This window comes from Nannobrachium achirus (assembly GCF_963921795.1).
Source record: "Nannobrachium achirus genome assembly, chromosome: 14".
NCBI classification, from domain to species: Eukaryota; Metazoa; Chordata; class Actinopteri; order Myctophiformes; family Myctophidae; genus Nannobrachium; species Nannobrachium achirus.
Window position 1 is genome coordinate 40,500,540 of NC_137821.1, and position 13,976 is coordinate 40,514,515.

Here is a 13,976-nt window from a genome sequence, read left to right on the forward strand (position 1 = left end):
GGTATTTGCTAGTAATATCAGTGGTGAGTTTTTGTTGTGGTAGATTTTATTTGTCAAGCTTGGGAGATCTGTACTGTAATTTCGAGTTGTAATTGAATGAATATAATGTAAAACATGCTGTAAGCTGTAAATGGTATCTTATAATGTTATAAACCCATGAGGGTTGGGCAGGATGGGCACTTTGGTGTGCTGGACACGAAAATAAACCAATCAATCATTCTCACAACACCTCGTATTGCAACATGTCGTGCACTTATGGAACGTCATCGAATGTTCACAGATAACACACATGCCCATGGGGACGCAGCGGACGCTAGGGTTCATGTGGCTAAAGAGAGTTAAAGGAGAGAGGAGAACATGTCTGCCTGTGAGATTCGTGACTCACTCACTGGTACTTCTGAAGGAGCCAGAGGGTGAGAACCTGACACTAATGCAAGTCTTCCCCCCCAAGTTCATTTGATACGCTCACTCACACACACACGCGCACACACACACACACACACACACACACACACACACACACACACACACACACACACACACACACACACACACACACACACACACACACACACACACACACACACACACACACACACACACACACACACACACACACGCACAAACTCACACACACCACCGCAGTCCTGTTGAGTCTATCATGTCAATCACTGTGTCGGTGCCTAGACAAGTTTTCCAAATACGCCCAGAGTCATATAATCGCTGTAAAAACGGTGTGTGTGTCCTCATAGGCATAGGATATATGAGTCACCTGGTGTCCAGAAGGCCAGCAGAACAGAAACGCTATTCACACACGTGCACATGCCAGAGGCTGGTGGTGGACGGACGCACAAGGCGAAAGGAGTCTAGCTTTTTGGGGGGGGAAAGGAAAATAACAAAAAACATCATGAAAAACACGGAAGCAATATGCATATTTCAAGAAACAAATTAGGGCGCAAATGAGGAGGCAGTGTGTGTATGTGTGTCTGTGTGTGTTTACTCAACTGTCATCAACGTACAAGCTCACAGTGAGCTTGCATTTTCACTATCCTACGATAAATGTGTGACATTTCTGCGTATCTCCAGAACTGCCTAACAGATTAACTTCAATCAAACTGAGTGATTTCTCGAAAGGGAAGTTGGTCAGATCTGCAATTGTCCTGGAATATCTATAAATCCACAAATCTCTGTATCCATCCTTCTGTGTCCCTTTTATGTCCCTATGTCTTAATTGTCATAGTCATAGATGTGACTATGACAGTGGGCTCCAAGTAATCTGACAACAGGTATAATGGGTACTCTCACTGACAATATTTTACAACGGGTACAAAAGGTATTGCATAACTCGAGGTTGCGACTCGTTCCCAGCGGGCATTGGCCTAGTCTATCTATAAATGTCCAAAGTCTTAGCGTGCATGTGTCCGTGTTTCCCTGAGAACTTGAGTCTGATTTACTGACTGATAGACTTCAAACTTGGAGTGTGTATCGCCAAGGACCCCAGAGAGTGATGTGCCGAGTGGAAAGTCGGATCGGCAGTTGTCCAAAACAACAACATGAATGCTATAACAACTCTCGACTCATACTGTAATTCAGTGGTTATCCATTTTTATGGTTTGTGCGTATCCCCTTTTCAATACTGACACATTTTGAAACGGAACACTTGAAGGTGATAAATGGGTACTCTCTCCTGATTGAATGAAATTGGCAAACCACCTCAAAATTTATTTTCTGTTTATTAAAGAGCTGGAGTTACCAAATAAACACACTTCATAGCAATGATTACTCTTACGATATAGAGCTTTAACCTTTTCAGCAAAACATATCAGTGGTTCTCAAAGTGGGGTCCATGGACGCTCAGGGTTCCTAGAGGTGGTTCCAAATGGACCATTAGAGGTCTGTAACTCTGAAAGCGTACAAATGGAACCAAATGAACACTCTCAGAGTCCTTGAAATTAAAATAAGTTTGAAAACTACTGCTCTAAACTGTATTGTACTGCATTCCAGCCTGGCCCCAGTCTTATCTGGTGCGCAGGAGCAGCCTGCCTGCTCCATGGTTCTGCCTCATCAATCCCTGCTACCAAACCCCTGTGATACCAGGCTGAGGATGGGTGGTGAATGAGGGTGCAATAAAGTGAAAGTGGCAGCTACTCAGACGGGAAACAGAGTCATTTCTTATCTCGGCTGGCTCCAGCCGTGGGGACCAGATCAAAGAGACACACCTTGCTTAGATCTGCTTTAGAAACTTGCATATAAACTTGCCAGTGGGCCGCTAGTGGCCCACTGGCCTAGCGGTCCAGGCGCATACCACATAGGCGCTGAGGCGTGACAGCGTGTCGCGGGTTCGAATCCCGATCCCGACAACCTTTGCTGCGTGTCACTCCCCATCTCTCCCCCCAATTTCCTGTGAGTGTACTGTCCTGTCAATAAAGGCATAAAAAAGCCCCAAAACAAATCTAGCGTAGAATTCACTCCAGCGTCAGCAAAGAAAACAGATCTCAATGCATCGCAATGCGATGCAACCTCTTGCAACCTTTTCCAAAATTAACAAATATGATGGCCAAATATGCAACTATGGTCATTTCATCTCACATATTCCAAAGATCCATTCCCCTCTTAAGACATAAGGTAACAAGGTTGCATTTAATCACTTTCCATCCTGTGAACAACCTTTTCCATCTGTTGCCTTACCACTGATTACTAGGAACCATGCAAATATGCTCATGCTCACAACAAAGTCGAGAGTGTGTGTAATAATGTGTATGTGTTTGTGCACATCATGCACGGAACATGTCTTTCAGTCAACGACAGTGGCACACACCCCACAGATCATATGCGACTCAAACAAGCCTCCCCTAGCTAGCTCCCTGTTCTGTGCCCCGCTAATGGACAACGGTTTCAAAAACAATCTGACGTATTTTGACTGGAATACATCAAGGCCCGGTGACAGGGTGTGTGCCTCCCCATCCATAAACAGCGTCGTGGGTGTCAGTGGTTCTGAGAAGAACTGGAATTTCTATCTGGCAGAGATGAAGGAGTTAAGAGGAAGGGCCTGTGTTGTGAATACCCTGACACATAAACACACATCATGCGTGCAGCAGCGCATGCGAGTGCATGCATTGACAGGCACGTTCGCGCAGATGCGTGTGCATTTGAAGAGGAGTGAAAAAGTGAAGCGTCTCTGTAACACACGATCCATCTGACTTGAGGCCTGATGTGAGCCATGTAAGGACATGCAGCTGGTTTTTACAGCGTGTGTGTGAGCGTGCGTGCGCGCGTGTGTGTGTGCGTGCGTGTGTGCGAGTGACTGCGTGAGCATGCAAAGAGGTAATCAATTCAGGAATTTTCTGAACATTTAACAGCCGAGGCCAGGGGAAAATGACACACCTGCTAGTCCAATTCATATAGACTTGAAGTCCTATACACACCCATACACACCACCTGGCCGAATAGAAGGTTCCCATTTATTGAGAGTGGGTAACGCCCGTAAATTACTCAAGTGTCTGTTTTGACCCAGATTCAAAGTAAGCGGTGCCCTGCTTCACTGACGGGCAGGTAAAAACATTACTGTGAACCGACATTCTTTCTCTCTCCGCAACTTGCACTATGTAGAATTTCTGCCCACTTTTTCCCCTATTCTCTCGGCCTCTGTGCTTGTCCCTATTTCTTTACTTCTGCCTTCCCACGTCTCTCTCCAACTCTCACTCTTGTTCTCCCCTCTTATGCAACCTCTGAAACAGATCGACACAGTGGGGCCGCCAAGTCCAGTTTGATCCTTTTTTTCTCCTGCCAACACAGCTAGGGGGGGCTGCTTGTGTGTGTGTGTGTGTGGTTGTGGGGGGGGGGGGGGGGGGGGGGTTACTGGGGTCTACCTGCCAACACATGGCAAACCTTCTGGAGTCAAAGGCAACAAAACAAAATGTACTGAAGAATGGAGGGACGCCAGGGTTTTAATTGGTTGTTGCAGTCAATGCATTCCGTGCTCTCTCCTTTTATCTCGAGGAAAACACAAGAGTCAGGGGCACGTTAATGGGTTTGACTTTGATGCCGCGCTCGCAAGCCAAATGAGAAAATTGCGCGAAGTGTGACGGATGTTTGCAGCCGTCTCAAGCAAGAGACAGACAGACTCAGAAAGAGAAAGGACGGATCCGGGCACGAAGAAGGATGAGTCATGTTATCAACACATAACAATGACACGCAGCATCCTTGGCCTAATCCAGGGGTCTTCAACAGGGGGTCCAGGACCCCTAGGGGGTCCTCAGAGTTACTACAGGGGGTCCTCCAAATCTTTGTGTGATAGAAACTTTTGTTCTCCTTTTTTATATTAACCACTTTAACCCTAATGCTGCGAGGCGTTGTGAGCTTGTAGATCGGCTATTTTTGCAAAGAGATTTGGTGTAGAGGGGAAAAAGAGTGAAAGTTCAGGTTTATTAAGTATTGACTGTTCAAGTGGTTAAATAACTGAAAACACAAATTGACATGAATCCAAAATACACTGATGATTGTGTTGTCAAACAATGAAAATATATGCAATCTCTGAAAAGGTTGTGGGGGGTCCCTGCTTCATCTCTCTCTCAACGAAGGGGTCCTTGGCCTGAAAACGTTGAAGACCCCTGCTTTAGCCTAATTTATGCTCCATCGCACGACAGTGTTGTGCGCCCACAAATGGCAGACCTACAAGCACGTAGGTCAGGCTTGCGCCAAAGAATAAATCAGGCTTTATAAGCTTCACCCTCATCTATAATAACATCAAACACACAGAGGAGAGAAAGGGAGATAACGGTAAGCGTCTACAGCGTCTCTCTTGCATAATTCTAACCTGTGTCTTACTATACAGTAAAGTCTGATATTCTTGTGTCAAAGATGACACAGTTGGAGCTGAAGCCATACTTAATTCATTTGTATGCTTCTTTCCATACAAACAGAGTAGGTCTACAGAGGGTGAAAGTGAACAGAACCCTCTCCTCAGCATTACTACTAATGTTGGTGCTCCCCAGGGTTGTGTAAGCTCAGCTGTACTTTTCACCCTTTATACTGACAGCTGTCATACCGAGGAAATGTCTGGATGTCACACTGACACCAGACCAATCTAAAGTACTCTGATGATACAGTTTTGTTGTCTATTAGATTGTTCCAGTGATCCTGCACAGCAAAGATTCTATTTCTTATAAAGATCTGTTGGTGCAAGTAGACAGATACTTCTTTTGTTTTTCACTTCTGTTATTATTATAAGTGTTCTTCAGTATTGTAGTACCACCTGGTATGGATGTTTGTCTGTTGCCTTAAAGTCACAACTGCTCCAACAACTGAACATTTCTTCAAAGATTGTTGGACAACCAGGGGCGCCCGCTGGCCTGGTGGTCAAGGCGCATACCACATACTAGGCTATGATGCCTGCTGGTGTTGCTGGTTCGATTCCCGATCCGGACGACCTTTGACACATGTCATTCCCCATCTCTCTCCTCATTTCCTGTCAGTCTACTGTCCTATCGAATAAATGCATAAAAAGCCAAAAAATAATAATCTTAAACAAATGTATAATAATAAGATTGTTGGACAACCACTTGAGAGACTATACGTCTATTAGGTTGGCAAAGAATATCACTTCAAACACTAGCCATGTTTTGTATAGAAAATATAGGTTGCGACAGCTATAGTGTTGCAACAGGCACACACATAGACATCAAAGGGGGCTTGCGATTTTATCTGTCTGTAAAAACTGCCCTCTCCAGACCATGAATGCAGTTTGTGGTGAAAGAAATGCAAATTCCCTCTCTCCATGCCATACATGAAGGCAGCATTCAAGAGAATTGCCATGTCCAAACTCTCCTGAACCTGAATGCAGCATCTTATGTTGAAAGAATTGCCCTCTCGGTGTAAAAATCCATGCCGTTATGCCGTGCACATCTCAGGTATTCACTTGCTTATGCTTAGTACAGTGTGGTATCAAGCACCGAAAATAGCAGACCTCCAAGCTCACAACGCGTTGCGCTGTGACGCGTTGTGAGCTTGGAGGTCTGCTCGTTGTGAGCATGTAAATCTGCTATTTTCACAATAGAACCGTGTTATACAAAATGCAATGCCTCAACTCTTAGTGCTCGTCAGGGTTGGGGGGGTCCACAGTTAAAATATGATTCTTTTTGGGGTCACGGCCCAAAAAGGTTGAGAACCACTACGTTAAGAGACAGACACAATCAAAAAGACCCAGACAGACAGACAGACAGACAGACAGACAGGACGAGTGCTGGAGCAGAGCCCTGTCTCTACATGCACGGCGGGTGGAAAAATGTCTCTTTTAATGGATCCCAGCTTTCTACAGCACTTAGAGCAGCCAAGAGCAGGCCAAGGGAGTAAAATATGGCATCACTATTATCCTGCAATTATCAATTATTCCCTCTCTCTCTCACTCACTCTCTTTGTCTCTGCCTCTCTCTATCCATCTTCCCCTCTTTGTCATCTTCCTCTTGTCTCTTTCACGTGTGCACGAGCACACACAAACACACGCACGCAAGCACGCGCACACACAAACACACACACACACACACACACGCACACGCACACACACACACACACACACACACACACACACACACACACACACACGCACACGCACACACACACAGAAGCTGTCCTGCTGGGACCCTGCTACAGCTCGGTCCGTAACATGACATTCAAGCGGATATCGGCCTTGTAGCTTTCCATTAAGAGACCCATTCTTTATGTTCTTAATGGAAGGAAATGCCAAAATGTTCATTTTTTTCTCCCTGTCTTTCCAAAGAGGATTAGCAGGATATATAGAGAGCAGATAAGGACAGAGATACATAAATAATGTGCAGGTGGCGTGGGGTTTGGATTTATTTAAAGGGACATGATCACACTTTTGATTTTCGCATTTCAGTTAATTGCAGGTGTTATCATAGAAACAACATTAATTACAATACAGAATACGACAAAGACATTTCCCTCTTCTTTCTCTTTCAGCCATCATAAGGTTTTCAGGAAATCGAGATTGTTATTTTGCTGTAAAATCACACTGAAAAGGGAAAGACAACATCACAGCCATCGAGGGTCGGAAGCTATAAGTATCAGAAGGGTTGTGGTTTTCACTATCATTGCGATCGAAGGTCGCAGTTTGGTATGTGAAACATCACATGCTGACTCTGTCTGGACGTTTGGACATGTACACTTTTTTACGGTCTATGGGTTTGTCACTCTGACATCATGCTCTGACAGCACTGTGATTCACACTAACAGAATCCCTTTTATGCCCATATATGGAGTTCCCTGATGTCATCAATATTAAGCCCAAATCTAACAGGACTTCATATGGGAATGCCCATATATGGAGGCCAGTCAGGCCACATCGGCCACATACTACGCTAACAGAATCCATATATGGCCAAGACAGATGGCCAAGACAACCCATATCTGTGTGGCTGGTTCCACAGGCAGTGATCTCCATATAACGAATAACTGAGTAAGCATGTTTGGGCTCTCACAGCATATCTCCATATACAGTACATGGATCTCCATATATGGGTACCAGGGGTCTCCATATATGGGTAACTGGTCCGATATAGTACATCACTGGCCAGATGACCAAGACATGGTGCGACCTCACCCTTTAAGGCGAGGTCGCTTGTCGCCCTGAGGCGTCTTACTAGTAGATATTACCCCAGTGATGTCACTCGAGTAAACAACAAATACAAACATACAACAACAATTTAGATTATGTTGAAAATGGTGCTAATGCCCATTCTAAACGTGCATACACTGTGAATGTGGGGCTGATTTGGGGTGTCTCTAGGTTCGGTATCTGCTAGGCTCATCTATCTCTGTGCAGACAGCACGTATCTTTCACATTACTCATACATGGTTCAAAGAAGCCTTTCACTGTGAGCGACTGAGCGCACACTGGAACACACTATGGAAAAAATATGACGTTGATACTGTATGTATTGCTACATCTTTGTGGATTGAAGATACTACAGAAACCTAATGCAATAGCAGTCTACAGTACGATGAGTGAATATCTAGGTAACGTATGTACTGTACAGTAGGCTACAGTATTTTTAACCACTTAAATCAGTGGTTCTCTGTCAAGGACCCCCAAATTGACACATATTAGTCCATGGACCCCCATTTGAAAAGATATGCCACTCCCATAAGAGAAGATTCGTACGTCTCTAGCAATGATTCAAACATTTTAATTTCAAGGACCCCCAGTTTGACATGCATTAGGCTACGGACCCCCACTTAATGGTATTTCTCCATACTGTATATGGAGATCTAGGTGATGATCCAGTAGTCTCCATGTATGGATATCAATGGTTTGATCTTTGATGAGGTGATGTCACAACAATATGATGTCACAATGTCAACAAACAGGACAGCAGCTATAGACATTGAGGCGTTACGTAGATACGTATGGTTTTCATAGTTAACTGCGAAGTACGTCGCAACAAGGAACTTTACAGAAAAACAAGCCCAAAGTGAAGTTGTTTAAAGTAATAAGCGGTCATGGCAACAAACCTCCTGTTTTTCCTCTACAACAAATCTCTTTGCGGAAAATATAATGCACAAACTCACAATGAGCTGCGCTGAGAGCAGACCTGCTATTTACGATGAATGCTCACCTATGACAGTGGTTCTCAAAGTGGATTCCAGGGACTCTGTGGGTTCCTTTAGGGGGGTCTAAAAGGACCCATACAAGTCTTTAACTCTGACAGTGTACAAATGGAACCAAATGGATTTGGTACACTGTCAGAGTTGAGGGGAAACCATGAAATGTAAAAGTTCGAGAAACACTGACCTATGACATGCTCAGAATAGGGACAATAGAGGTTCACGTGGTTAACAGAGCCGGTAGCCAGGAGTTCAATCAAGCCAATTAAATGAAAAACAAGAAGTTCATGCACCTTTTAAAATGAGCTAGCACCAGAACATTTCCAGCTACGCTTGATAAATCACCCATTACGACCCTAGTGTTTTGTGAGCTGTGATGAAGCACCCGAGGCCCCCAAAAGCTTTTTCTTGGCATTGTTGTGGTCCGTAGTAGCCAGTCACATTCTTATCAGCATTTAACGGGGGAGGAGGGCATGTAGTAAAACTGCCCTGAGGGCAAATCTTTCACTGCTAAACTACACGGGCTACGGTCCAAGGCTACTCATGCTCGCTTGAGTAAAGCGCAACGCAACGAGGCTATGGTATGGCACTGAGCACAATGCTAAGCGGTGAGCTTAGCAAGGCTGTCATGATAAGCTCCATTCTAAGCCTTTGAGTGAAACTATTAGTGAGGTTTTCATGTGATTCCATTTGTGTCAGGGAGATTCCGTAATGAGTTCCAAGTCTCTTGGATCCTGCGATTGGGTTTGAAGGACAAGTTTAGGCGTCATTTATGTATGGAAGAGTGCAGCGTTTGCCATACCCTCGGCCAGCCAGTGGTAAAAAGTATTTTATTAGGCTACTAAAACCTAAAAGAGTGTACTCATTTTGTTTCACAGCAAAAATGTAATACTTTGTGGTCTGATCATTTCTGTCGAGTGGTTAAAGACATTAAAGAGCACAGAATGTGATGTTTTAGGATAGCCTGAAAAAGAATAATAATCACAAAAAGGGGGCGTAGAAATGTCACATTTGAAATGCATAGCACCAGCGTTATAAATAAAAGTGTTGTCCATAGACCCTGACACTAGTGGCGTTTCCATAAACTTAATCGAATTAGGGAAGCGAATTATCATAAATACGCATTAAGACAAAGCGAATTTAGCATGTTTCCATTTGCGGGTGTCATTCGGCTGATTTTTTTCAGACCGAACCGAGCACTGCACCGTCTGCAGACTCTGCACGTCTGACTGCTGTCACTCGGTCGCTGTCTAGTAGTGGGAAGAAGGGATTATCAGTCGTCATCATCATGGCCCCAAATAACTTTCAAATATATTACAATTGGCGACGAGTCTCTTACGAAATTGGCAAGAGTTCCTCTCAATACATAAAGCTACCGATTCACCGGGAAAACCGCAGTCACGTCGCTGCACAGTGGACGTTTCAGCGTCCTCTGGAAGGTCAGGTGGCCGATCTGCAAGCTCACAACGCGGCGCGGAGACGTGGATGCGAGCTGCTGTGCCTGTGAGCTTGTAGATTGGGCACTTCAGGCACGCAACACCGTGGGATGAGGAAGGGTTCGCTCGCCACCGATGGCTTGAGGTGAAAACAGGAGGAATTTACACATGGTCCGTGTCACTCCGTGTGTAACAAACAACAGGTTTGTTTTGTGGGCTAACGCTATACCATGGACAAAGTGGCAGGGGAAATGGACCTAGAACGTCATACTTTATTCGAATGTATTGTCTGACCCGCTTCCATTCACTTTTGCGCATTTAGTTTATTCGATTAAGCCTCAAAATCCTCCTCCTCCAAGCGGATAATCTTTTTTGCGGATAATGAAAGTTTATTCGCATTTTGAAGTGTTTCCATAAAAACATTTTGCGACTAAGCTGTTAATGCGCAAAAAGTGGCTTTATGGAAACGCCACTACTGACCTTTTTGTTAATTTTGTTACTGTGCAACTTTTAGCAATGTTGACTGTTTCAGAATTATCAACATTAAATGTCAAGAATGGAAAACCTCAGAGAGCTAAAGGATATACAGGTAGATTATCCACTCAACCCCTATGTATAATTGGCGGGGATCCCCCAGGGGTCTATAGAACGCATGGTCAATCACCGCCGAAAATTGATGATCTACCGCCTCAAGAGTCAAAACACATTGAGACGAATTGTTCGCCTATTATTGCGACCGAAGGTCGCAGTTTACCATGAGAAACGTGATGCCAGGGGGAACAAATCCCTTTTATGCCCAAATATATGGAGATAACGAGATCCCTGTGATGCCAGAGGAACAAATCCCTTTATGCCCATATATGGAGATCCCTGATGTCCACATCCCTGATGTCCACATCACTGTGGCGCGACCTCGCTTGTCGCCCTGAGGCGTCTTACTAGTAATATACCAAGAAAAGGAATACTAGGGTTCATGTAGCCTCGCGTAGCCAGGCTTACTCATCTGCGAAGAGAAAAGCCTGGTCAAGACCATAGGCTGAAACGGCATGAAACGGTGCTACTTCCGCCGGGAGAATTTCACCGGATGTAAGTGTTTTTTCATATTCCCCGCTGGCGAAAAAACTGTTCTACTTCTCCCGACCCATCGGTTGTGCTCGTAATAAACAATATCCAAACAAAAACATGGATTCTGACAAAGGACACCTAATAAGAGCGAGTTAAGAGCTACAACCTTTATGTAAATGGACTGCAACGCATGACGTAACTTCCGTTAACCACAGCACTTCCGGTGTCTGTAGGTTCATGCCGTTTTCATCGGCTATTCTGACCAGGGTGGGGTTCATGTGGTTATTAGCACTGCTAGCAGGTTAACCATACACCACCAACTCACTGACAGTAGAATGCCCTCAGAGAATGTGTCTAAAACAGTTTTACTGAACTGCTCTGTGGAATACATTCATTCACCAGTTCACCTGTGTTTATACAGGACCAACAACATACCACCAACACAGGCAGCTTTTAAACAGTGTGTCTGCCTCTGTTCAAATCAACAAACCATAAACCAGCCACTACTTTGACCTCTTATGACCCCCGCACAACCGGCCTCTGTCTCTCTATCTGTCTCTGGGGCATCTATCTATCCACTGCTATTATCAGTGCACATACGACAGCAAACGTTGGGCATTCAGTTGTGCAAGGGGTAAAGTCGTAAAGTGGCCCACCACCTCAAAGTCTAGCCTAGTTTCGAATCCACCGCGGTGCAGCCGGGTTGCAATCTCACTGCGCATATTCCTTACTGCCTGGGACGGCACCTGTCAGCGGGGAGCGTTAAACGGGAGGAGTAGGAGAGGAGGTGCTGCGTCCTCTTGGTGGGAGCTCCTAAGTACAGAGTAAAAGGTCAAGTTTTACTCTGTACTTAGTCAAGTGGTTAAATATCTGAAAACACAAATTGACATGAATCCAAAACACTGAAAAATGAAAAACACTGATAATTGTGCTGTCGATGAAACAATATGGAATCTATGAAAAGGTTGTGGGGGTCCCTGCTTCATCTCTCTCTCTCAACTAAGGGGTCCTTGGCCTGAAAAGGTTGAAGACCCCTGGTCTACTCTCGACTGACAGCTTCATTTAGTAAAAGTATGAACGTAATAACGTATCATCATCACACACAAACTGCACATTCTTTGTCTGTGTGTCTGCATGCCTGTATGCGTGCTCACAGCCGTCGCAGTGATTTTATTACTGGAAAGTCCGACGTTTTCCTGCACAATTAGTCTGCGAACAGTTTCCCTCGCACTGTCTCTGGTGTGTAATTTAGAGGAAGAACCAGCAGCAGCAGTATGAGGCCACACATGGTCTCATTAACATCAACCTCACCCCGCCACAATCACACCCTGCGTTCGCACTCGCTGCACCACATACACACTGGGACACACGCACACGCGCACACACACACACACACACACACACACACACACACACACAAACACACACACACACACACACACACACACAAACACACACACAGAGAGTGTGCACACAAATGCAAGCAGCGTATGGAAGCGTATATTACAGAGACACAGTAGCCTATAAACTAGCGCCAGGCTCCCTATAGAACAGACACACACGGGTACACACACACACACACACACACACACACACACACACACACACACACACACACACACACACACACACACACACACACACACAATGCGTCGCATGTGAGCTTGTAGATCGACTATTTCCACTATGAATGTTCTTTTTAAAGTATAAAGTTGTCAAATATGTCAGTCATTTCTTTGTATATTTAGGTTATGTGTCATATCTGTCATGTGCAACTTCAAAGACTACAAGCCAAACAGAAATGTAATTGCCAACGACAAAAACACAATTAAATCGTAAATCGCAATTATTTGAGTGACAATTAAATCGTCATGCAAAATGCCATATTGTGACAGCCCTAATGGGTCACACACACACACACACACACACACACACACACACACACACACACACACACACACACACACACACACACACACACACACACACACATACAAACACACACACACACACACACACACACACACACACACACACACACACACACACACACACACACACAGTCCATCCATTCCATCCACTCACCGCTGCCCTCTGGAAGGCCCCCTTGGTGTAGGTGCCCCCTCCCCTGTAGGTGATGGCCGGGATCTCCTGGTTAAACAGGGAGCACTTGTGGTGGTGGGACTTGGGCGCCGACACGTGGTCCACGCGCGTCACCACGTGGGTCTTGGACGAGAAGGTGACCAGGGCCACGCGCGTGTCCTCCGCCGCCACGGGGAAGTCGGACAGCAGCTTGCGCACGAAGCGCAGCTCGCTCAGGAAGTTGCTGGCGCCCACGCTCGACGACTCGTCCACCAGGAAGACCAGGTCCAGCCGCCGGCTCTTCTCCCGCAGCTCCCGGATGTTCTTCTTGAACGCCTGGCCCAGGCGCTCCACTTTGCTCTCGGCGCTCTCAGACAGGTTGCCGGCCGCCGTGCCGCCAACCAGGGAAGAAGGGGATGATGTGTGCCGGGGCCGCGGCGACCGGGGCTTGGGCTGGGGCTGCTGCTGGAGAGCGGGCCAGGCTGAGGTCCACACGTCCAGTAGGCATAGCAACAAGAGGCAAGTCCACAGCGGAGACACCACCAGGTGCCTTAGAAACGTCATGCTGGTGTGTGTGTGTGTGTGTGTTTTAGTCCAGTCAGCAGCAGCACTGGCTCTGTGGCGCAACTCTTCCCAGACTGAACAAGGAGGGAACGAAAATACACTTGGGGAAAAAGCTAAAATTGTGACAGTGATGACAAGTACTGTTCTACGCTTCTTCCAGCGGTGTCCAGACACATAGCACGCAGCGACCAATCAGGAGAGAGTTCC

The 13,976-nt window shown here is 45.7% G+C and overlaps 1 protein-coding gene across 1 annotated transcript in view; it reads right to left on the bottom strand.

Annotated features, from left to right (window-relative positions):
- Positions 1 to 13,769, bottom strand: part of svep1 (sushi, von Willebrand factor type A, EGF and pentraxin domain containing 1) — a gene marked incomplete at both ends in the record, with an annotated part of 148,182 nt that extends 134,413 nt beyond the window's left edge. The window contains one exon of the mRNA XM_080741617.1: positions 13,209 to 13,769. Coding sequence (XP_080597743.1) covers positions 13,209 to 13,769 — 561 coding nt within the window. The remainder of the gene's footprint in view (positions 1 to 13,208) is intronic.
- Positions 13,770 to 13,976: the final 207 nt, after the last annotated feature.